The sequence below is a fragment of the Notolepis coatsorum genome (genome assembly GCF_963971535.1).
Source record: "Notolepis coatsorum genome assembly, chromosome: 13".
Lineage (NCBI taxonomy): Eukaryota > Metazoa > Chordata > Actinopteri > Aulopiformes > Paralepididae > Notolepis > Notolepis coatsorum.
Window position 1 is genome coordinate 62,960,031 of NC_140177.1, and position 26,334 is coordinate 62,986,364.

The 26,334-nt window shown below is 46.1% G+C and overlaps 1 protein-coding gene across 1 annotated transcript in view; it reads right to left on the reverse strand.

The window, feature by feature from the left end:
* The window catches only part of LOC311239511 (7SK snRNA methylphosphate capping enzyme-like), a 74,025-nt gene that overhangs the window by 16,214 nt on the left and 31,477 nt on the right, over positions 1-26,334 (reverse strand). Inside the window, exons 5-6 of the mRNA XM_084327821.1 lie at positions 25,536-26,151; positions 3,182-3,394 (exon numbers count right to left, since the gene is read on the reverse strand). Of these exons, the coding sequence (XP_084183947.1) occupies positions 3,182-3,394; positions 25,536-26,151 (829 nt within the window). The remainder of the gene's footprint in view (positions 1-3,181; positions 3,395-25,535; positions 26,152-26,334) is intronic.

Sequence of the window (26,334 nt, forward strand, 5' to 3'; positions counted from 1 at the left end):
ATATTTGTCCAGCATTCTTACTGTTTTTACTGCTGTCGTGCTCCTGGTCAAAAGCGTTCTGTCCTTCATTCTGAAAGACCCCCATTTCCTAGGTCCCCCTCAATGCGGCTCGTATGTTCCAATGTCCCTCTTTCCTCCCAAACCCGTGTGTGGTGTCTTCTGTGTACCCCTTTTTATTTTATTTTCCTCCTCTCTATTTTCTATGTGATGTCCATTTATCCCCTTAATCCCTTCCAACTGTGTTACTCTCAGCGTGTGTCTATGTACTTGTTTCAATATGTTCTGTGTTCCGTCTATCATACCTAATTATATTTCCATTTATTTCCTCCGTCTGCCTGTGTATTATGTGTTCATGTATACGTTATGTTCGTTCCTATATCCTGCCTCTACCTGGGAATGTGTGTTTATGTATATGTTATTTCAGTTTCTATATTTTGTCTCTATTTGGATAGTTTTTCAATCTCTTGTGCGTGTACTCATCCGTTCGTATCCTCCCGCCTCCTCTCCCCTCCTTCTCCGTCTCTGGCCTCCTCGTCCGTCTCCGCCTTCGGTCTGTCACGTCTCACCTCGGCCTTCTCCTCTCTCCTCCCTCCTCTCCCGGGCCTCGATCTCCCACTCTGGTCCATCTGCGTGCCCCCTCCAATCTCTGCTGCAGGCTCCGCGTCTGGCCCTCCTGTCTCCTTCCCTCTCCGTCCTCCGCCATCTGCATCCCCCGTCGCCTCATCTCCTCCGCCGCCTCCCGTGCCGTCGCGTATGTCACCGTCCCTTCCTTCCAGTGGATCCTTAGCGAGGTCATGGGTGACTGGAATTTCATTCCGTTTTCTTTCAGAATTATCTTCAGTCCCGCGTAGGACCTGCGTGTTATTGCTACCGCTGTCGAGTAATCGTGATCAAACGATAGTCTTTTCCCCTCGATTTCTATCTTTTTGGTCCACACGGATCACCGATTCCCCTTCGACTCCTTCTTTCAATCCCCATATTCTGATGTTATTTCTCTGTGACCTCCCCTCCATGTCCGATATCTTTGTCTCCATCTGTTCTGCTTTTGAATCGCACACGTTAACACCTCGTGTATCTCTGTGCTCCATTCCTCCATCTGCGCCGTTCTAGTCTGTACCTCCGTTACGTTACTGTCCTGTTCCGCCATCTTCTCATCCACCCTTTTGAGTTCTGTATTCATTTCACCTCTGAAGTCCTCCTGTTCCTTCCTCAATTCCTCCCGTAACTTCCCAATATCATTTCTTATCGTGTCCGAGTTCAGTTTCATGTTCGCCTGCATCGTGTCCGAGTTCAATTTCATGGTCGCCAATATCCCGGCCTGCATGAGCACGGCCCATCCTGGCATTTCCTTGTCTGTCTCAGCCGAGACTCCCCCTTCCTCCGCCTGCTCCTTCTCGGTCTCGCCTCTGGGGTTCTGCTCCATCGAACTCTCCTCTTCCTGTGAGTTCTCCATTTCTCTTTCCTTCATATTTGTTTTCTCCTCCTTCCTTCTCGTTTGCATCTTCATTTTTAATCACTTTTCGGGTCCTTATTTCTCCGTTTTTCGCTCTTTTGACCAGGAGCCTCACCGCATGGGTGCTACTCTTCCGTTCTCATACCGGAAGCCCAAATATGGTATTTTCATGGAAAACAGTGCAGCTGCAACAGATAGCACTTTAGTGATAAATCAATTACTCGCACAGTGCGCGAGTGAAGATTACAACCTCAGTCGTGCTTTTTTCTCTCCGCTGTTAATCGTTCAAAAACTACAAGTCCCACATTGCACTCAAGCCAACGGTCCAATCACAGTAGAGTGACGTGACTGGTTTCAAGGGAAAGAAAGGAAATGACCAATCGGAAGCTTTCATTTGCTTTTTCACTTCCGGAAAGTCCGCCATTGCTCTATGCGAGACTTTCCCAAGACAGTAACATTAAGTTAACTTATTCTAGTCTTACCAATAGCAATAGATTTTAGAACACCTAGATTTATCGATAGCAATATAACGTTAATGCAACAAAACAAATTCCTTGCTTTGTTAATCATAACGTTGATGCAGTAGCGTATGTCGTTGTGTTGGCTGTAACGGACATGAGAATAACATAACACTGTGTACACATTAAAATTGCGATAATCGATTCTAACATTTTCAAATCGATGCAGTTGAATTTTCTCCTTAGGATCGATGCATTGTTACACCCCTACACCAAAGTCACTGGCCCACTGTGCGTGTGTGTATGTGTGTGTGCTAACTTGGCTAGCGTTATCAACAGCAGAGGTGGGTGTGACGTAATTGGCAGAATCAACTGTCAATCAATGGTCTACCTGACACGCAAACTCATAAACAATGTTTCTGTACTGGAGGTGTACAGTATTTCAATAGGCAACCCTGAAAGGATTATTTTTCTAGAAGAGCAACAACAAGCATGGCATACAATGCCAAAACAAGGCATTGTATGCATAAAAGGGGCAAAAGCTAAAGTTAAGTGACTGTTACTTTTGTAGCAGTAGTTCAATGTCACAGTAGTACAATGTACAGTCTCCTCCCCATCATATGTATATACTCTGTGTCAGGATCTATGGGTAACAGTACTATATATTTGCATATCATATATGTCACAAATGTAACAGTACTATATACCTGTATGTCATGTATGTCCCTATGCCATAAATGTCATGATGTCATGTATGTTGTGTATGTCATAAATGTCACTATGAATTGAAAATGGGGGACCCTGATGTAAACAAGACAAACGTCTTTCTCTGGTCTGCATCACCTTAACAATTGTATGTATTGAGCCGTACTGTATTGTACCCATTCTGCAATCTGTTAAATAAAGTTTTCATTCATTCACTGCCTTTTTTATTAGGCCTAGTTGTTGGCTACAACTTTGCCACAGTAGGCATTAATCACTTATTAGTTCAAATGTCTGTGTCCCATTCCCGTTTGCACATGCAGATACACACACACACGCACACAGTGGGCCAGTGACTTTGGTGGTATGTGCTATTGCACAGATGTGTGTCCCGTTTGCACATGCACGCACAGTACAAATATACATTTATAAAAAAAAAAAAAAATGTTACTTGAAATATTTTCACTGTGCTCCTAAATATCTTTGTGTGCTCCTAAACCTTTTAATTTAGGAGCACATGTGCTCCTTGGGGAAACGGTTAGCGTAGAGCCCTGGGCTAGTGTCTCACCGTGCTCCTCTTGCTGTGGCTGTAAGCGCTCCAGGGCTGTGCTTCCAGGATGAACATGCCGCCCGTCGACAAGCTCTGATAGGCCCGTTTAAACAGCCTGACCACGCCCCCATCACCTGACTGGAGGTGAACCCACTTGGTCACGCCCAGACACATGACGACATCATACTGGCCCTGGCCTGGCCACGCCTCCTGGTCTGAGACGTAGTCGCCCTGGCAACAGAGAAGAGCAGAGGGGTTAGGTATAAATGAGGCCATGTCTCAGGACTATTTAGTTTCTTCTTAAAGAAGCCAGTGCATTAGTTGACACTGGGGCCACATAGCTAGCTAGGTCCAAGATATCACATGGGTCTGAGAGGAGAGTCAAGCATCAGAAATACACCTGGAGGTCTGGGAGGAGAGTCAAGCATCAGAAATACACCTGGACCAGGTCTGAGAGGAGAGTCAAGCATCAGAAATACACCTGGACCAGGTCTGGGAGGAGAGTCAAGCATCAGAAATACACCTGGACCAGGTCTGAGAGAGTCGAGCATCAGAAATACACCTGGACCAGGTCTGAGAGGAGAGTCAAGCATCAGAAATACACCTGGACCAGGTCTGGGAGGAGAGTCAAGCATCAGAAATACACCTGGACCAGGTCTGAGAGAGTCGAGCATCAGAAATACACCTGGACCAGGTCTGAGAGGAGAGTCAAGCATAGGGGTGGACGGTATAAACGGTATACGGTATAAACGGTATGAATTTGCTCTACGGTATGGATTTTGACTATACCGTGTAACCGGTAGTGCAGCTCTAAAATAGCAATGACGTCATGTAACCACAGCACGACTATTTCACTCGCATTTGCCCCTAAAAATAGATAGAATTAGTCATAGATAATAGATATGTGCGAACTGGAAAAAGTTATTTAGGAGGCTTCGCGCAGTGGGCGTGCCAGCCCCTACCGCACGCATGTAAACACGGGTCTAGTAGTCTAGTGGGACGGGACACGGGAGCTGTCGGGAGGACGGCGGCGTCTCCCTGAGCTAACGTTAGCTTAGCTACCGTTACAAAATGACCCAGTCAACTATTCACTTTTATTTTAATACATGATGGGGCATTGTCTAACCGAACGGTATCTAGTCGGCCAGCTACCGATAGCTCCTGACATCAACAAACGCTCCACAAAGTCTAGTACTAGAGACGTGTATGCTACCTGTTAGCTCACGTTAACGCAAGTTAGTTCACCGTTCAAAACAAAATGTCCCATTGAACTAAATAATTCACGGAGGCGTTGTATTAACGTTATATATGCAGTAGCTACAGATAGCTCCTGATATCAATGTCTTATAACACTGATTCGATGCGTATTCGAGCTGAGGGCTTGCTAACGTTATACCAATACAATAGGGTCCAGGTGCAGCGCCGGAGAATCCTGGCCGTAGCTCTGCTCGAGGCTACTCGAGTATAGGTCCAGGTGCAGCTCCGGAGAATCCTGGCCGTAGCTGGAGGCTACTAGAGTACACACAGACAGTGGAGCTTGTTGCGTGGTGGCGATGTCTCGCAGATAATACAAGTACAAGTCTAATTATATAATATATATATTTTATAAAATAAAAATTATATAAAATAAAAATAAATTTTTTATCAAAAACGATGATACCGTGATATATACCGTTACCGTCTATGCTTCAAATTATACCGTGATATAAATTTTAGACCATACCGTCCACCCCTCAAGCATCAGAAATACACCTGGACCAGGTCTGAGAGGAGAGTCAAGCATCAGAAATACACCTGGACCAGGTCTGAGAGTCGAGCATCAGAAATACACCTGGACCAGGTCTGAGAGGAGAGTCAAGCGTCAGAAATACACCTGGACCAGGTCTGAGAGGAGAGTCAAGCGTCAGAAATACACCTGGACCAGGTCTGAGAGGAGAGTCAAGCGTCAGAAATACACCTGGACCAGGTCTGAGAGGAGAGTCAAGCATCAGAAATACACCTGGACCAGGTCTGAGAGGAGAGTCAAGCATCAGAAATACACCTGGACCAGGTCTGAGAGGAGAGTCAAGCATCAGAAATACACCTGGACCAGGTCTGGGAGGAGAGTCAAGCATCAGAAATACACCTGGACCAGGTCTGAGAGGAGAGTCAAGCGTCAGAAATACACCTGGACCAGGTCTGAGAGTCGAGCATCAGAAATACACCTGGACCAGGTCTGAGAGAGTCAAGCATCAGAAATACACTTGGACCAGGTCTGAGAGGAGAGTCAAGCGTCAGAAATACACCTGGACCAGGTCTGGGAGGAGAGTCAAGCATCAGAAATACACCTGGACCAGGTCTGAGAGGAGAGTCAAGCATCAGAAATACACCTGGACCAGGTCTGGGAGGAGAGTCAAGCATCAGAAATACACCTGGACCAGGTCTGGGAGGAGAGTCAAGCATCAGAAATACACCTGGACCAGGTCTGAGAGGAGAGTCAAGCGTCAGAAATACACCTGGAGGTCTGAGAGGAGAGTCAATAATGAATAATAATAATAATAATAATAATAATAATAATAATAATAATAATAATAATAATAATAATAATAATAATAATAATAATAATAATAATAATAATAGTGCATTTATATAGCAGCTTTTATCCAAAGCACTTTACAAATGTGTTCCTCACATCCACACACCGACGGCAGAGGCGATCATGCAAGGTGCCAACCCCCCTATTTCATGAACCCCCCCCCCACACACACACACACACACACCCTTTTTTAGGTATATTCTATTGAAATGGCCTGACAGGGCTCTTCAAATAAAAATAAAAATGTTGCAGTGGAAAGTGATAACATGTCATCTAACTCATTAGCAACGAGTGAATGAATCACGTTCAAAATATAAATAACTTCTCTGGTCGTGATTCTAACGTGCTACTTTTGGCCAGTAAGAAAAATTAGGGTGAGGTTCTCTCTGTGGACAGGGTGAGGTTCTCTCTGTGGACAGGGTGAGGTTCTCTCTGTGGACAGGGTGAGGTTCTCTCTGTGGACAGGGTGAGGTTCTCTCTGTGGACAGGGTGAGGTTCTCTCTGTGGACAGGGTGAGGTTCTCTCTGTGGACAGGGTGAGGTTCTCTCTGTGGACAGGGTGAGGGTTGGGTTCTCTCTGTGGACAGGGTGAGGTTCTCTCTGTGGACAGGGTGAGGTTCTCTCTGTGGACAGGGTTGGGTTCTCTCTGTGGACAGGGTGAGGTTCTCTCTGTGGACAGGGTGAGGTTCTCTCTGTGGACAGGGTGAGGTTCTCTCTGTGGACAGGGTGAGGTTCTCTCTGTGGACAGGGTGAGGTTCTCTCTGTGGACAGGGTGAGGGTGGGGTTCTCTCTGTGGACAGGGTGAGGTTCTCTCTGTGGACAGGGTGAGGTTCTCTCTGTGGACAGGGTGAGGTTCTCTCTGTGGACAGGGTGAGGTTCTCTCTGTGGACAGGGTGAGGGTGGGGTTCTCTCTGTGGACAGGGTGAGGTTCTCTCTGTGGACAGGGTGAGGTTCTCTCTGTGGACAGGGTGAGGTTCTCTCTGTGGACAGGGTGAGGTTCCGCACAGCAGTCTTCTTCACGTTCCGCAGCTCAGGCCGTCAGAACAGGCTGTGCCAGTGAGCTCCCAGTCAGCATGTTGTCGTTGTCACGCAAAACATGACATCATAAAGTCCTGGTAGCTGAGCTTTCAGTGTGGGCGGGGGTGTGCTCATCCACGCTCTGATTGGAAGAAAACGTTGTTTGTTCTCTCTCTCTCTCTCTGTGTCTCTCTCTCTATGTATCTCTCTCTCCCTCCCTCTCTCTCTGTCTCTCTCTGTCTCTCTCTGCCTCCCTCTCTCTCTCTCTATGTCTCTGCCTCCCTCTCTCTCCGTCTCTCCATCCTTCTCTCTCTCTCTCTCTATCTGTCTCTCTCTCTCTCTCTGTCTCTCTCTCTCTCTCTCTCTCTCTCTATCTGTCTCTCTCTCTGTCTATCTGTCTCTCTCTCTGTCTCTCTCTCTATACGTGGTTGTCAATATTAACACGGTGATTTTTTCGATTAAATGTTAAAATCTTAATAATAATAATAATAATAATAATAATAATAATAATAATAATAATTTACCCTATTTGACCCCATCAGCCTCCCATAGTTAACTTTGACTATAGGTTACTCCTGGGTGGCTGGTGACATGTTTGCTATGTTATGTGTGCAAATATAATGCTTATACGCATATATAGGCTACCACATTCACTACCACACGACAAAGGGTTAACCCTTTCACAACCACACCACAGAAGGTTATCCCTTTCACTACTACACTACATAAGGTTAACCCTTTCACAACCACACCACAGAAGGTTATCCCTTTCACTACTACACTACATAAGGTTAACCCTTTCACAACCACACGACAAAGGGTTAACCCTTTCACAACCACACCACAGAAGGTTATCCCTTTCACTACTACACTACATAAGGTTAACCCTTTCACAACCACACCACAGAAGGTCATCCCTTTCATTACTACACTACATAAGGTTAACCCTTTCACAACCACACTACATAAGGTTAACCCTTTCACAACCACACCACAGAAGGTTATCCCTTTCACTACTACACTACATAAGGTTAACCCTTTCACAACCACACTACATAAGGTTAACCCTTTCACAACCACACCACATAAGGTTATCCCTTTCACTACTACACTACATAAGGTTAACCCTTTCACAACCACACTACATAAGGTTAACCCTTTCACAACCAAACCACAGAAGGTTAACCCTTTCACTACCACACTACAGAAGGTTAACCCTTTCACAACCACACTACATAAGGTTAACCCTTTCACAACCACACCACAGAAGGTTATCCCTTTCACTACTACACTACATAAGGTTAACCCTTTCACAACCACACTACATAAGGTTAACCCTTTCACAACCACACCACAGAAGGTTATCCCTTTCACTACTACACTACATAAGGTTAACCCTTTCACAACCACACTACATAAGGTTAACCCTTTCACAACCAAACCACAGAAGGTTAACCCTTTCACTACCACACTACAGAAGGTTAACCCTTTCACAACAGCACTACATACGGTTAACCCTTTCACAACCACACCACAGAAGGTTATCCCTTTCACTACTACACTACATAAAGTTAACCCTTTCACAACCACACTACATAAGGTTAACCCTTTCACAACCACACCACAGAAGGTTATCCCTTTCACTACTACACTACATACGGTTAACCCTTTCACAACCACACTACAGAAGGTTAACCCTTTCACTACCACACTACAGACGGTTAACCCTTTCACTACCACACTACAGACAGTTAACCGTCTGTAGTGTGGTAGTGAAAGGGTTAACTAACATCAACCAACATCAACACATTGAGATGAACAGTTACTAGGGATGCCCCGATCGATCGGCCACCGATCGTTATCGGCCGATAACCAGTATAAATATGCGATCGGTGATCGGTGATAATGCTTTATTTTCGCCGATCGTCAAAGCCGATCTCATTCGCTGAGTTCTGTCTCAGACACCGGGTGGTGCGGGGTCTGCTCCTCCCTCCCGCACACATGTAAACCCGGGTCTAGTCTAGTGAGACGGGATACGGGAGGACGGCGTCGGCGTCTCCCTGAGCTAACGTTAGCTTAGCTACCGTTACAAAATGACCCAGTCAACTATTCACTTTTAGTTTAATACATGATGAGGCATTGTCTAACCGAACGGTATCTAGCCGGCCAGCTACCGATAGCTCCTGACATAAACGAACGCTCCACAAAGTCTAGTAGAGTGTATGATACCTGTTAGCTGTTAGCTCACGTTAGCGCAAGCTAGTTCACTGTTCTAAACGAAATGTCCCATTGAACTAAATAATTCACTGAGGCGTTGTATTAACGTTATATATCCGGCTAGCAGTAGCTACAGATAGCTCCTGATATCAATGTCTTATAACACTGATTCGATGCGTATTCGAGCTGAGGGCTTGTGAATGTGATTTAACGTTATACCAATACTAGGGTCCAGCTGCAGCACCGGAGAATCCTTGCCGTAGCTCGAGGCTACTCGAGTATAGGGTCCAGGTGCAGCTCCGGAGAATCCTGGCCGTAGCTGGAGGCTACTAGAGTACACACAGACAGTGGAGCTTGTTGCGTGGTGGCGATGTCTCGCAGATAATACAAGTACAAGTCTAATTATATAATATATATATTTTATAAAAAAAAAAAAAAAAATTATATAAAATAAATTTTAATTTCTTTTAACACTTTGATTGCCTAAGGCTAAATTCATGATATACCATAGGTTGCCAGCTCTATTTGTCTATGGATAAGTACCCCTTCTTTGCAGGGCTATAACTTTTTAAATTCTATTGCTAAATTGCCATAATTATGGCCCATTCAAAGTCCTATATGTATTGTTCATTGTGTAGCAACGTTAAACTTTTTCATTCACATATTCATAGTAAAATATGGTCTAATGTATAAGTATGTTTTCATCTCTTTCTGCAGCTTTCTCCAGAACGTGATCTATAGCCCCAAATGCATTATATTGATGATGAAATACAGTTTGATGGCAATCGGCGCGATATAAAAAATTTCAATTGGACGTACTTCTAGAAGTTTCTACGTATCATCTGATATTGACCGGATGGGCGGGGGATCGTTTATAATTCCGTGGGCAGCGTTATATCATTCATCTAGTGTGGGTCATATGTTCATCAGAGCAGTTTATATCGAACACATTCAAAAATAACGCTGAATCTTACCGTATCTTCCTCGCGCCGTTGGACGATCAGCGTGGTGTAGACCGTTTTCGATTATGGGATGTTTATCCTGAAGAACCATTTCCAGGTTGTATACTACTATATACGTCCAAATAACGTTGTTTATTGAGTTAAGGCGAGCGATTGATCATCCAGTGTGTTGAGATGGAGTCCGGCTACCGATCGCGAGTGCCCGGAGCACATAGGATGAGCACTTCCTGTTTGGCGAGCCCCTCCCTCTTGGCCGATCTGCCGATCGGCCACCAGATGGCGCTCTCGAACCGTTAAACAGTTGATGGGAGCTCACCAGTACATCTCAGGGCTCCGGAAAGAAAATATGATTTAGATCACAGATTTTTGAAATATTGATATCAAAGACGATGCAACTTGAGCATGGCGGGGAAGGACGCCTAAAAGCGTCTTCCGGCAGTTAAAGTGTTAATCAAAAACTATCGGTATCGGATCGGTATCGGCCGATATGGCTCACGACGATCGGTGATCGGTATCGGTGGCAAAAAACGTGATCGGGGCATGCCTAACAGTTACCAAACATTTTAACACATTGGGCGCCGGCCATTACCCTCATCCTTGTAGCTAACGCACCAGGTTTCCATAGCCTACTTTCACTGTGCGTCACTATGTTTGGAGAGCTATATCTATATTCTATATTATAGCTATGGAGACAATACTATGGTCATTTGACAGTCACTTTCTTCCATCGAACATGCAAAAAAGAGAAAAAATTCATCTCATCAAACATATCACTAGTAGAGACTCATCATATCACTAGTAGAGACTCATCATATCAGTAGTAGACTCATCATATCACTAGTAGACTCATCATATCACTAGTAGAGACTCATCATATCACTAGTAGACTCATCATATCACTAGTAGACTCATCATATCACTAGTAGAGACTCATCATATCACTAGTAGACTCATCATATCACTAGTAGACTCATCATATCACTAGTAGAGACTCATCATATCACTAGTAGACTCATCATATCACACTAGTAGACTCATCATATCACTAGTAGACTCATCATATCACTAGTAGAGACTCATCATATCACTAGTAGACTAATCATATCACTAGTAGACTCATCATATCACTAGTAGAGACTCATCATATCACTAGTAGAGACTCATCATATCACTAGTAGACTCATCATATCACTAGTAGACTCATCATATCACTAGTAGAGACTCATCATATCACTAGTAGACTCATATCACTAGTAGACTCATCATATCACTAGTAGACTCATCATATCACTAGTAGACTCATCATATCAATAGTACAGACTCATCATATCACTAGTAGACTCATCATATCACTAGTAGACTCATCATATCACTAGTAGAGACTCATCATATCACTAGTAGACTCATATCACTAGTAGACTCATCATATCACTAGTAGAGACTCATCATATCACTAGTAGAGACTCATCATATCACTAGTAGAGACTCATCATATCACTAGTAGAGACTCGTCATATCACTAGTAGACTCATCATATCACTAGTAGAGACTCATCATATCACTAGTAGACTCATCATATCACTAGTAGACTCATCATATCACTAGTAGAGACTCATCATATCACTAGTAGAGACTCATCATATCACTAGTAGAGACTCATCATATCACTAGTAGAGACTCATCATATCACTAGTAGAGACTCATCATATCACTAGTAGACTCATCATATCACTAGTAGAGACTCATCATATCACTAGTAGAGACTCATCATATCACTAGTAGAGACTCATCATATCACTAGTAGACTCATCATATCACTAGTAGACTCATCATATCACTAGTAGAGACTCATCATATCACTAGTAGAGACTCATCATATCACTAGTAGACTCATCATATCACTAGTAGACTCATCATATCACTAGTACAGACTCATCATATCACTAGAGACTCATCATATCACTAGTAGACTCATCATATCACTAGTAGACTCATCATATCACTAGTAGACTCATCATATCACTAGTAGACTCATCATATCACTAGTAGAGACTCATCATATCACTAGTAGACTCATCATATCACTAGTAGACTCATCATATCACTAGTAGACTCATCATATCACTAGTAGACTCATCATATCACTAGTAGAGACTCATCATATCACTAGTAGAGACTCATCATATCACTAGTAGAGACTCATCATATCACTCATCATATCACTAGTAGACTCATCATATCACTAGTACTCATCATATCACTAGTAGAGACTCATCATATCACTAGTAGAGACTCATCATATCACTAGTGGACTCATCATATCACTAGTAGACTCATCATATCACTAGTAGAGACTCATCATATCACTAGTAGAGACTCATCATATCACTAGTAGACTCATCATATCACTAGTAGAGACTCATCATATCACTAGTAGACTCATCATATCACTAGTACTCATCATATCACTAGTAGAGACTCATCATATCACTAGTAGAGACTCATCATATCACTAGTGGACTCATCATATCACTAGTAGACTCATCATATCACTAGTAGAGACTCATCATATCACTAGTAGAGACTCATCATATCACTAGTAGAGACTCATCATATCACTAGTAGACTCATCATATCACTAGTAGACTCTAGAGCCATATGAAATCCGCGTTCACGGAATCGCGGACGGAATCGCGGAATTAACCAATAAAAATGGAATCAACTGCAAAACGTGGAATATTGCAGAATTTGGCCTAATCTGGACTGAAATTACGTTTTTGGGTGGAACGTTTGGTGCACACGCGACCGGGGAGGCGGGGACGCTATAGCGTGTTACACACAACACAGCGGTGCTCAAGCGTCTGGCTGCTTCAGTGTTAACATCGTCAAGAAGCTAAGAAATTCTGCAATAAGCCCTCAATTCAGAGCAGAACAGTATCCTAATGACTTTTATGCCTCCGGTGATAAGGTGTTTTGCTAATTCTGTCAACGTTCCCTGGACTGGTCCGCAAAAACACTTGCGACACTATTGTGATTAAATAGCTATAAGTATAACGTTAGGACATGATAGCTTCTAGCTAAATCTAGTGCACCCATCCATTTGTTTAATGCAAACGATTGTCATTATACACTGCCCTTTATAATCTAAATAAACTTAAATAGCTATGAAACGTTACAGTACATAGGACTATAGATGGAAATGATAGCTTCTTGCTAAATCTGGTGCACTCATCCATTTGTTTAATGCAAACGATTGTCATTATACACTGCCCTTTATAATCTAAATAAACTTAAATAGCTATGAAACGTTACAGTACATAGGACTATAGATGGAAATGATAGCTTCTTGCTAAATCTAGTGCACCCATCCATTTGTTTAATGCAAACGATTGTCATTATACACTGTCCTTTATAAACGAAATAAACTAAACTAAAGGTGCCTAAATTATGCATTACTATATTTCATCACAATATAATAGATATAGCTAGGCTAACATTGTCATTGTGATAATGTCAGTAGTAGCTAGCTGTATCTATTGTTTACACTTGAAATGTGTATTTTTATTTTGTCACAATATTAATTGAAAAATATTGTGTAAAATTTAACTGTATTTCTGAACTGTAGTTGCAGCACTTAAACACATTAAATGGACTGTTATATCTTATTCAATTGTGGACATTTATTCATTCCCACTTATTAGACATTATTTCTGGTGGTAAAATGAGCATAAAAAGCAAAATACAGAATTCTGAAATATTAAAACGGAAAAAACAGAATTTGGGAAAAAATAAAATGGAATTTGGAAAATAATAAAACGGATTTCATATGGCTCTAGTACAGTGATTCCCAACCTGGGGTCCGCGGACCCCCTGGGGGTCCGCCAGGGGGCGAGGGGGTCCGCCAGACTACAGATGATTTGAGGTCTTTTTTTTTTATTTTATTTTTTTATTTTAATTTTTTTTTATATTTTTATCATCAGAAGCATGAATAGTCTCTCCACTACAATAAAAAATAAAGATAAATAAATAAACATCTAGACATGATTTTTGAACGTTAACAGTAGGCTACCGGGTAGCCGCTAAAACGCGAATCAGTTGACTGTATCACTTTCTGTAGCTAGCCTAGCACGCTAGTTAACTTTCTCGGCTCATCTGCAGTCAGCCGCCAGAGGCGAAAATGTGTGACAAACGAAAAGGAGATGACGGCAGCTCATCTGCAAAAAAAGTTAGGACCTACAGCAATCGCGAAAATTACATCACCATGGGCTTCACTGAGGGACCAGACAAACGACCTGAGTGTGTGATTTGTGGAGAAAAGTTGGCAAACTCGAGCCTGAAGCCCAGCAAGCTGAAGAGACATCAGGCATCTAAGCACCCAGAAACCGTTGGGAAGGATCCAGACTTTTTTCGGAGGAACGAACAGTCTCTCAAGGCGAACAAGCCTGTTGATGTTAGAGTAGCGTGGAGCAGGGGTGGCAGTGATTTACAGAAGGCTACCGAAGCCTCCTTTGAGTGTTCGCTTTTAATTGCAAAAGCAAAGAAACCGCACAATATTGGCGAGCAGCTCATCAAACCAGCCTGCATCAAAATGGTTTAGAAACTGTGCGGCCCACAGGTGGCGGATAAACTAAAATCAGTACCACTCTCGAACAATGTAGTGAAAGACCGAATTGATAAGATGTCAAGTGATTGCGAGCAGCAGCTGTCAGAAAAGCTTAGAAAGGGTCCATTTGCCATACAACTTGATGAAACTACAACTGTCGCAGACGAGGCTGTGCTCATCGTTTATGTGCAATATATCGAAAATGAGGATCTGAAGCAGGACATTCTCATGTCAGTCAACCTTACTACCACCACTCGAGGTGAGGATATTTTTACTGCAGTGGATTCTTACTTCATTCAACATAAATGCAAACCGTTCACCATTAGGGCCTGATTTGAGAGGATGAATACAGGATTTGAATATTGGCCAAAATTTTGAAATACATATGGTGCAAGATTAGATTTGTTGATTGAAGGCACAAGTCAAAGAAGCATAGTGGGTCTAATTATGATGCATATGCCTGTGTATAAGCAGTTTGTTATTAAAATGACAAAAAAAGGTATTAAACCCAGCTAGGACAGATTCTCTCTGCTACTGATTGGAATTTCCTGTCTCATATTTAGTTTAATTTGTTGCATTGATTTGTTCCATAAATGCAAACCGTTCACCATTAGGGACTGATTTGAGAGGATGAATACAGGATTTGAATATTGGCCAAACATTTTGAAATGCATATGGTGCAAGATGAGATTTGTTGATTGAAGGCACAAGTTAAAGAAGCATAGTGGGTCTAATTGTGATGCATATGCCTGTGTATAAGCAGTTTGTTATTAAAATGACAAAAAAAAGGTATTAAACCCAGCTAGGACAGATTCTCTCTGCTACTGATTGGAATTTCCTGTCTCATATTTAGTTTAATTTGTTGCATTGATTTGTTCCATAAATGCAAACCGTTCACCATTAGGGCCTGATTTGAGAGGATGAATACAGCATTTGAATATTGGCCAAACATTTTGAAATGCATATGGTGCAAGATGAGATTTGTTGATTGAAGGCACAAGTCAAAGAAGCATTGTAACTGAGGGGTACAATTCCCTGACTGTATTGTTAGATATGATACTTACTACCACTACCTCTTGTACTTTAGACTCTGGCCACCCAGTACTAGGTATAAATAATTATGATAAACACTCCCACCTGATGAAACGGATCCAACACAAATGTACCAAGTCGAAAGTCTGCGTTTAATAATAATACATAGCAAAAGGTATGTACAACGATCACTTAATTACATTTATGATTTGAAATAGTATGCACTTTTATGGCAAATGAGTATTCGTAGGTAGATCAATATCGAATGTCCAATCTCTGATTGCGCAGGAAGCAAATATACAACCTGGAATATTTAGGGAACAATAGCAATGATACTTGAATGATTATATAGCTGGATACACTAGGGGAAGGTTCCGACTGCTTGTAGGACAGCTGGAGGGGGGGGGTGTAGAGTCTGGCTGTATCCCGTCTGGCCGAGGGTATCCTGGGAGAGCCCACAGTCGTGCGACCCGGTGCCCAGCGATCCTCGATGCACAGATGAAAGCAGTTGGACTCTCTGTGGCCGGCGTCCTCCGGTCCACGATGGAGAGACGTGAGGCGACCTCGTCGTGTAGAGCGTCTTCTCACCTGTCGTCCTCTCCGGGGGGGGTATTTCCAACACACCGCAGTGTTGGCCTTTATCCATAGAATAATCAAAGTACTCAAAGCATAATCCAAGCCGGGGAAGGCTAGCCGTCGTCGGTAGAATAATCCAATATACAGGTCCACTCGCTCTTTGGCCTGGAGCTCCTCGGGTGCAGCTTCACGTGGGGTCAACCACCCTGGATAAGCGTCCAGCTGATGCCCGAAACGATGGGGGTGCTGATTACTATAGAACTCTTACCGCACGAGGCACTACATATGAATAGACTATTATTAGCTTAATAGAATACGTCCAACTCGACGATATAGTGCCAAATATGACTATTCAAATATTAATATACACGATGTCTCAATGCCGATACTGGGCCGAATTGGCCTTACTGCCCACACGTGGTTCGCGGGGAGGCTTTTGCGTCTGTCACTCTGTTGGAGGGTAAGGAACTGGACTAAAAGGAAAGCTCTACTTTAATAGCGCAGTATATATACGCACTATGAACAAATAGTACCATTAGTGGTGCGGTAGACATATTCCTACGCGGAACTAGGACTTGTCCATACATGTTGAGCGGTACGATTGAACCTGGTCTGAGGGGTATGGCGACCTGGCACCAAGGTCTCGTCCAATGGTAGAATGGAGACTATTATGGGATGTTCAGTAGACTAGAAGGGATATTCAATGCATATTGTACAAGGAATATACAAGGGATATCAGGGGATATACAAATACAATTAAATATATATATATAAATAAATATATATATTCGGTTTAATCTGATCCTTCAGAACAGCCGCCCCCTAATTGGTCCCAACCCAATTAGTTAAGCAGAGACAGATTAACCGCACTGTCTACCACTCAAGGGTTCGCTGTAAGGGTCAGTCAACTCACAAAGTCATAGGGTCATGGTCATCATCGATTGTGTCTGGGAGTCGGGGCAGTTCTATGAGCCTCGCCACAGGACGGGTGTAAATGCGCCCCTGGACGAGTACTTCAGCTGCTCGGACCTTGCCATCGGCACCGGTGATCACTTTGCTTACGCGGCCAGCCGGCCACATAGCTCTGGGTAGTGACTGGTCAATAATCATGACGACTGTTCCTTCCGTCAAATTGTCTCTCTCTTTTACCCACTTCTGGCGGGTCTGTAGAGACGGTAGGTAGTGCAGTAGGAAACTGCTCCAAAACTTGTCGGCTAATACTTGGCTGTACCTCCACATTCGTCGGCCGTTCGCTTCTTCAGGCCGGTACATTGTCTGGGGTAACACGGGATCTAGCCGCCCCATCAGGAGGGTGTTGGGGGTGACTGGGTCGACATCTGCTACATCACTGGAGACGTAACCGAGGGGCTTTGAGTTCAATACTCCCTCAATCTCCGTGAGGACTGTCATTAGGACTTCTTCCGCCACAGTCTGGGCCCCAAGTACTGCGTACAGGGCTGTCTTTATAGAACGTACTTCTCGTTCCCAAGTTCCACCGAAGTGGGGTGCGTTTGGGGGGTTGAATTGGAAGTCAATCTGGGCTGGAGCGAGGTGGGTCTTAAGTTCTGGGCCCATAGCTTGGAAGCTCTCCCTCAGCTCTCTTTCTCCGCCTTTGAAGTTTGTCCCGTGATCGGACAATAATGTAGACGGTTTTCCTTTCCGTGATGTGAATCTTCGGAAGGCCATAAGGAATGAGTCTGCGCTCATGGTCGGAAGGAGCTCGATATGTATCGCTCTGGTGGTCATGCATTTGAATACAATACCCCACCGCTTCTCGGTGCCTCTTCCTTTCTTTATGTGCAGCGGGCCAAAACAGTCCATGCCTGTTGAGTGGAATGGCTTGTCGCCGAGTCGGAGGCGACATGGAGGTAGGTCAGCCATCCGTGGTATGCTGGGCTGCGCGCGCCACTTTCGGCAGTCTAGACAGGTTCGCTGGAAGCGTCGCACCGCCTCTCTTCCTTGAAGTATCCAGTAACGACGTCTGATTTCCGCGAAGACTCTCTCTGCTCCTGCGTGGTGTACATCCTCGTCGTATTTCTTTATAATCAGCTCTGTGACCTTGTGTCGGCTGTTCAATACGATCGGGTACTTAATGTCATCCGGTAAATTGGGGGCTCTCCGCAGGCGACCACCCACTCTGATGAGGGTATGTGTGTCACTCTCGGGGGCCAGATGAATCAATCTGCTGTCTGATGGGACGGGCTTTCCTCCCTGTAGACAGTCTAGTTCATCGGGGAACGAGTCTCTCTGGGCTCGTTGCAGTAGAAGCAGTTCTGCTTCCTCGTAGTCAGTTGCTGACATATCAGCGGGGGACTTAATCTCTGGGTGGTGCCGCAGGAATGTCCGTTGCTGCGCACTCTCTATGGTAATGCAATCGTCTATGTTGGGGTCTGCGGAGACAACAGTGCTCAATCCACAGAACATGGGTTTCTTATTCTCAGCCTCCTCGTCACTTGCTTCCCTCGGGGTGGGCGTGGGCCAATCTCCTTCCGGGAGCTTGAGGAATGCTGGTCCGTCACTGTAGATGTTATGACGGGTTAAGTCATCTAGGGACATTCCCCGGGTGATGACGTCCGCTGGGTTGTGTTTTGTATCAACATAGCGCCAGTTTGCTTCTCCGGTTAACTCTCCGGTTAACTCTTGAATCTCAGTGACTCTGACTCCCACGAAGACTTTGTATTTGCATGAATCCGATTTGATCCAGGCGAGTACTGTCGTGGAATCTGACCACAGGATTGTTCTATGCACCGGAATGGTGAGCTCACGTTGGATGAGCGTGGCTAGATGCGCTCCTGCGAGGGCTGCGCAGAGCTCTAGACGTGGGATAGACTGTTGCTTGCGTGGGGCTATTCTCGAGCGGGCGAGGATGAATGCTGTGTAGATCTCTCCCCCCTCTTCTGGGGCCCGCAAGTAGGCTACTGATCCGTAGGCGACCTCGGAGGCGTCACTGAAGACGTGTAGATCCATTTTACATGTCTCTGGCCTCACCGTGGGTGGGAAGTAGCTTCGGCGTATATTAACGCCTGGGAGTGAGTGGAGTTCCATCTCTGGGGTCGTCCCAGCCCTGGTCCTTGTCCCACAATGCTCGTACAATCATCTTTGCCCTGGTGGTGTACGGTAGTATACATCCTAACGGGTCATATTGTCGGGCGAGTGTTCTGTACACACTCCGTCTGGTGGTCGGTATTGCCGTCGACCTTCCCTGCTCCGTGGTCAGGGGTTTGTGTCTATAGTGGAGCGAATCTGTTTTGAAGCGCCACACTAGTCCTAGTGTCATCTCTTGGGCTTCTCCTGGGATTGTGGCCATCCAGGACTCGCTGCTCGCTGCCTTGTCCTCGGAGGAGAGGCTGCGCAGTACGTGCGGATCGCTGCTGGCCCACTGCCTGAGATCAAAGCCGCCTTTGATCAGAGAGGCGCGGAGTTTAAGTAGGAGAGCCTCGGCTTCTTCCTGGGTCGAAACGCTTTGTAGACAGTTATCTACGTAGAAGCTGTTCTTCACACTGTGTCGGACCTCTTCGTCCGCTGCTGGGTCCTCTGCGACATGTCTCTGTAGTGCAAATGTAGCACAGCATGGGCTGCATGTAGTTCCGAAAGGGAGGACTTCCCATTGGTAGATGGCTGGGTGCTCATCTCCTGGCCTCTCTCTCCATAGGAACCGCAACAGGGGCTTGTCCTCCTCTACTAATCTCACCTGCAGGAACATCCCTTTGATATCCCCGCTGATAGCCACCTTGTCCTGGCGGAAGCGGAGTAGTACGCCTAGTAGGGAGGGGCCGAGTGTAGGACCGGGCAATAGCTCTTTATTCAGATTTTGGGATCCGATCTGGTAGCTGCAGTTAAACACAATGCGGTCTTTGCCGTTGTGATGAACCTTGTGGTGGGGCACGTACCACGATTCAGTCGTCTGGTCGGCCTCTTTAATGTCAATCTTTGTGACGTGTCCCGCTGTGATGAGCTTCTCAATCTCAGCACGGTATACACTTTCTTGGGCGGGGTCCTTGGCTAAGCGCCGCTCTGTGTTTAGTAGGTACCGCTCTGTGGCGTCTTTCTTTGCGTGAAAGGTAGGCATCCCTTCCCGCCGCAGGAGTGGCGTGGCGTATCTCAACACGCCGCTGACTGGGACTCTCTTTGTTCCCGTCTCGAGGAGGTTAATGGCGTAGATGTCGTCTTTAGAGCGAATGTCTTTCTTTTCGTTCTTAAAGGGCATTTGTTCTAAGGTCCATAGCCTCTCTACATGCTGCAGGAGTGCGGTGTCTCCCTCTGTGACTCGGGAGTGGAGACAGCTAGTGGCTGTGGTTCGGTTGAGAGATTTGGCGAGTGGGCCTTGGAGAGTCCATCCTAGGCGGGTCTCGACTGCTGCAGGACAGCCTCTGGGTCCGGTATGAACCCGGTCTATCGGGACAATGAGGTCTGCATGGTCGGAGCCTATCAACAGTGTCGGGGTAGCACCGTCTATGAGTGGGATCGGTAGCTTGCGTAGATGTACATATTTCTCCATCAGCTTGGCTACGGGGTATGTGTACCGCGAGAGTCCTATTTCTTGGCTGGTGAAAGCGTCTGTAATCCTGTACCGTCGCTCGGGCTGGCCGCTTGCTGCGATAGAGAATGAGACATTCTCGCCCTTTATCGTTTTCAAATCTCTTCTTATTGTCCGAATTGTCATTTGGTTTTCGCTCCCCCGCAGCCCTAGCTGGGCCGCAGCGGACGCGAGCAGAAGGGTCTTCTCTGACCCGTCATCAAGGACGGCGTAAGTGTCCATGACTTTATTCTGGTAGCTCAATGTCACACGGACTACCTTTAAGAGCACTCTGGCTCCGCTGCTGCTGGCGGGGTCGATGTACATGACGCTTGCTTTGCTGCTTGATGGTGCGGGTGGAGGCCGCCGTCTGTTACTGTCGTGTAGTATGTCCAGATGGGCTCCATCGCACCGACTGCACTTTTTCTTTAAGCGGCATTCGGCTGCCATGTGTGATTGCGCACAGCGAAAACAGCGTCTGTTGGACTTTATCCATTGACTCGCTTCCTCCGCATTCATCTTGGGGAATGAGTCACATTGTGACAGCCAGTGTTCTTTCTCACAGTAGGGGCACACTATCTTCCACTTCTCCTTTCTTGAGGGGGTACTGTGGCTCCTACTGCTTGGCACTGACTCCGATTGGTGCATGACAGTCACCGATCTTCTTCCATCATTTAGTCTCCTGGTTCCTTCTCTGGAGCCAGGGGTGCTCCGTCCGAATGTATCTAGCCGTAAGCTGCTGACTTCTCTCGCCAGGAAGTCGGCTAGATCGAGGAGGTTCGGTTCGGGGCCATTAGGGTCTCGGTGGTCTCTCTGCCGCCTAAAGCACTCCTGTCGGGCGGGCGGTAGCTTCTCCAAGATCCTCTCTACATTTGAGTTGGCGTATAGTTCATGCCTACCCTTTTCCCTCTGCGCTCCCAGCATCCCTACCAGGGACTGCACTCTGATGGACAGGTCGTCCAGTGCTCGATTGTCTGTTGCTGGGGGTAGGCGGTCGATGTGCCTGATCTCCTGGATCACGTAATCCCATATACGTCCATATCTCTGGTCCAACGCTACCAGCGCTGCGGTGTATGGGGTCGTGGAAGTGGCGTAGGCGAGCGCTATGTTGTGCGCGCGGGGTACCTTTAAATGCTTCAGTAGTATCGCGTATTTATGGCGTTCATCAATGACATCCACCAACATTGTCTCCAGACACATGCGGAGCTCCGTATACTGGGCCCGGTTCTCCTGGGTGAAGTCTGGTACCATAGGTGTGCCAATGTATGACGCGGATTGTTGGTACATCGGCGAGCGTTGGGGGAGAGGCCTCCTAGGCGAGTCTCCTCCTGCTCCTTGGCGTGGGCTGGTACCGGCTGTGTACCATGGCCCGCTGGTCCAGGTGCTGTTCCTCGGTGCGGGTCGTGCGTCGTGCTCACCCGTGAATAGCGTCGGGGGTCTGTAGCGCAGCTCCGCGGGGGTATAGCCTGGGCTGTACTGGACCTCCTGGTCCGGTAGAGTACTGTGCTGTCGTCGGGCGTGGTTCTCCTCCTCTTCCTCTTCGTCTTCCGTTAGGTCATCCAGGGCTTGTAGTCTCTGATTTAGCCTCTCCGCAGTGTATGCTGCTCCTTCCCGGTGGCTGGGTCTCGCTTGGACCGGTTGGGGAAGGGGGTCTGCGGGGGGTATAAACCTCGTCTGTTGGTCAAGTTCAGGGTCGCTTACTCGGCTAGGGGATGCCGCCCTGGAGTGATGTCTAGACGAGTTCCTGGAGCCTCTGGTGGAGGGAGGGGGTGTTGTCCTTCTGATCAGCTGTTCTATTAGTTGCGCTTGTGCTCTGTCGCGCTCGGCTTCGCGCTTGGTGAGATCCGATTCTCTCTGGGCACCGGTGGCGGCGCGCTGGGCGTCGGCCCGGTCTCTTGCCATATTCTCTTCCATCTGAATGCGTCTTATTTCCAGGCGTATGTGCTCTTCTTCGCTCCGTTGCTGTATCTGCAATCGATCGCGTTCACCCTGGAGTCTATCGCGTTCAGTAGAGGCTTTCAGGCTGACGAGGAATGCCTGCTGTAGTGTCCTCTCTGCCTCGCTGGGAGAAGACGGTTGTATAGGGGAGCCGTCCCTTGGGGTACTCCGTGCGGAGTCTTGGAGCTCTATCTCCACGGTGCTCTCCTCATCTTCTTCCGTGCCGAGTTCTCTCTCGGTAGTGTTGTCTTCCTCCCGGGACTCGTCGGGGACTACTTCTTCGGTATTGGCGGGGTGTAAAGTCATGTCTGGTTCCCCCTGGTCCCCACCGTGAGCTGGGTCAGTTACGTTAGAACCCATAGGGGCCTCTATGGTCGGGGTAGCCTGGTTGTTAGGGTTAGACATAATTTTACTTTCTAGTTTTACCGCGTTTACTGTTGGTAGAATACTAGGTTGTTGACTGACAGCGTAAGCCTCTAGGTACTGAGGGAGCTGTCGTTTGCGCCGCGGGCGTTGTTGGTTAGGAGGATCGTTTCGTGGAGTGTTCATCATAGGCCATTTTAATATTAATAACACTATATTAATATTACACTGATTACCATCCGGCTCGAAGGACCAATTGTAACTGAGGGGTACAATTCCCTGACTGTATTGTTAGATATGATACTTACTACCACTACCTCTTGTACTTTAGACTCTGGCCACCCAGTACTAGGTATAAATAATTATGATAAACACTCCCACCTGATGAAACGGATCCAACACAAATGTACCAAGTCGAAAGTCTGCGTTTAATAATAATACATAGCAAAAGGTATGTACAACGATCACTTAATTACATTTATGATTTGAAATAGTATGCACTTTTATGGCAAATGAGTATTCGTAGGTAGATCAATATCGAATGTCCAATCTCTGATTGCGCAGGAAGCAAATATACAACCTGGAATATTTAGGGAACAATAGCAATGATACTTGAATGATTATATAGCTGGATACACTAGGGGAAGGTTCCGACTGCTTGTAGGACAGCTGGAGGGGGGGGTGTAGAGTCTGGCTGTATCCCGTCTGGCCGAGGGTATCCTGGGAGAGCCCACAGTCGTGCGACCCGGTGCCCAGCGATCCTCGATGCACAGATGAAAGCAGTTGGACTCTCTGTGGCCGGCGTCCTCCGGTCCACGATGGAGAGACGTGAGGCGACCTCGTCGTGTAGAGCGTCTTCTCACCTGTCGTCCTCTCCGGGGGGGGTATTTCCAACACACCGCAGTGTTGGCCTTTATCCATAGAATAATCAAAGTACTCAAAGCATAATCCAAGCCGGGGAAGGCTAGCCGTCGTCGGTAGAATAATCCAATATACAGGTCCACTCGCTCTTTGGCCTGGAGCTCCTCGGGTGCAGCTTCACGTGGGGTCAACCACCCTGGATAAGCGTCCAGCTGATGCCCGAAACGATGGGGGTGCTGATTACTATAGAACTCTTACCGCACGAGGCACTACATATGAATAGACTATTATTAGCTTAATAGAATACGTCCAACTCGACGATATAGTGCCAAATATGACTATTCAAATATTAATATACACGATGTCTCAATGCCGATACTGGGCCGAATTGGCCTTACTGCCCACACGTGGTTCGCGGGGAGGCTTTTGCGTCTGTCACTCTGTTGGAGGGTAAGGAACTGGACTAAAAGGAAAGCTCTACTTTAATAGCGCAGTATATATACGCACTATGAACAAATAGTACCATTAGTGGTGCGGTAGACATATTCCTACGCGGAACTAGGACTTGTCCATACATGTTGAGCGGTACGATTGAACCTGGTCTGAGGGGTATGGCGACCTGGCACCAAGGTCTCGTCCAATGGTAGAATGGAGACTATTATGGGATGTTCAGTAGACTAGAAGGGATATTCAATGCATATTGTACAAGGAATATACAAGGGATATCAGGGGATATACAAATACAATTAAATATATATAAATAAATATATATATTCGGTTTAATCTGATCCTTCAGAACAAGCATAGTGGGTCTAATTGTGATGCATATGCCTGTGTATAAGCAGTTTGTTATTAAAATGAAAAAAAAAAAAAGTATTTTATGGTATCTTATTAGGAGGGGGTCCGCGAATTTCATCAGAGATGTTTGGGGGTCCCTGGGGGGAAAAAGGTTGGGAACCACTGCTCTAGTAGACTCATCATATCACTAGTAGACTCATCATATCACTAGTAGAGACTCATCATATCACTAGTAGACTCATCATATCACTAGTACTCATCATATCACTAGTAGACTCATCATATCACTAGTAGACTCATCCTATCACTAGTAGACTCATCACTAGTACTCATCATATCACTAGTAGACTCATCATATCACTAGTAGACTCATCATATCACTAGTAGACTCATCATATCACTAGTAGAATCATCATATCACTAGTAGAATCATCATATCACTAGTAGACTCATCATATCACTAGTAGAATCATCATATCACTAGTAGAATCATCATATCACTAGTAGACTCATCATATCACTAGTAGACTCATCATATCACTAGTCGAATCATCATATCACTAGTAGACTCATCATATCACTAGTAGACTCAGACTCATCATATCACTAGTAGACTCATCATATCACTAGTAGACTCATCATATCACTAGTAGACTCATCATATCACTAGTAGACTCCTGACCTTTGACCTGCACTGTGTTGCTGCCCACTGCTCCTGAAAAGTTAGAAGGTCAAATGCAGAGGACGACTTTCCCCAAGGGGTTAATAAAGGGCATCATCATCATCATCATCATCATCATCATCATCATCATCATCAGCTACTCAACTATAAATGCAAGATAAAAATGTTTGGAAAATCACAGCTTTTGCAGTTTAGATTGAGTTCAAGTCACAGTTCAAAGTGTTTCGTCTTACCGTGATGAAGGTTATGTTGCCGGGGAAACCAGCGGCGGGGAGGGGCACGGAGAGGAGGGGGGGGGCAGAGAGGGGTCCTCGACAGACCCTGAAGGAGACAGGGAAGGAGGAGAGGAGAGGAGGAGAGGAGAGGAGCGACAGTAGTGCCTCCACCCCTCCATCCCTCTCCTCTTTCAGGTCTGTTCCCTCTCTCTCTCTCTTCTTCTCTGTTGGTTCCGTCTTGTTCAGAGGAGTCTGTCTCTCTCTCCTCTCTCCCTCTGCCCCCCTCCCCCTCTCCTGCACCACCAGGTCATGTGACAGGAAGTGACGTATGTTCTGCCTGGCGGCGTGGACCAACCCCGAGTCTCGGTCCAGTCCTAGAATATGGGCGGGGCCAAAGCGTCGCGCCACAGCCAGAGTCACGTGACCCGCTCCGCAGCCAATGTCCAGCACCTGCTTGCCTCTGAACCAGCCGTCCCGCAGCAGCGTGAGGCGCGGGTCGTCCTGCCGCCCCACACGGCCCTCGCAGCCCCCGCCGTACAGACCGCAGTAACCATAGTAACGGCTGTGGTTGCCGTACTGGTAGCGGTCTTTCTTCTTCTTCGTTGGTGGAACAGCTGGTTGGGCTCCTCCAGACCTGAGAGACAAAACACTGTTAAACTGACCACTAGCCCCGCCCCTCCCAGTGTTCTACTAGCCCCGCCCCTCCCAGTGTTCTACTAGCCCCGCCCCTACCAGTGTTCTGTTAGCACCGCCCCCTTCCTCCGCCTAGGCTGGTAAAGCTACGCCTCCTAAAGTGTGAAAACGGAAGTACAGGAAG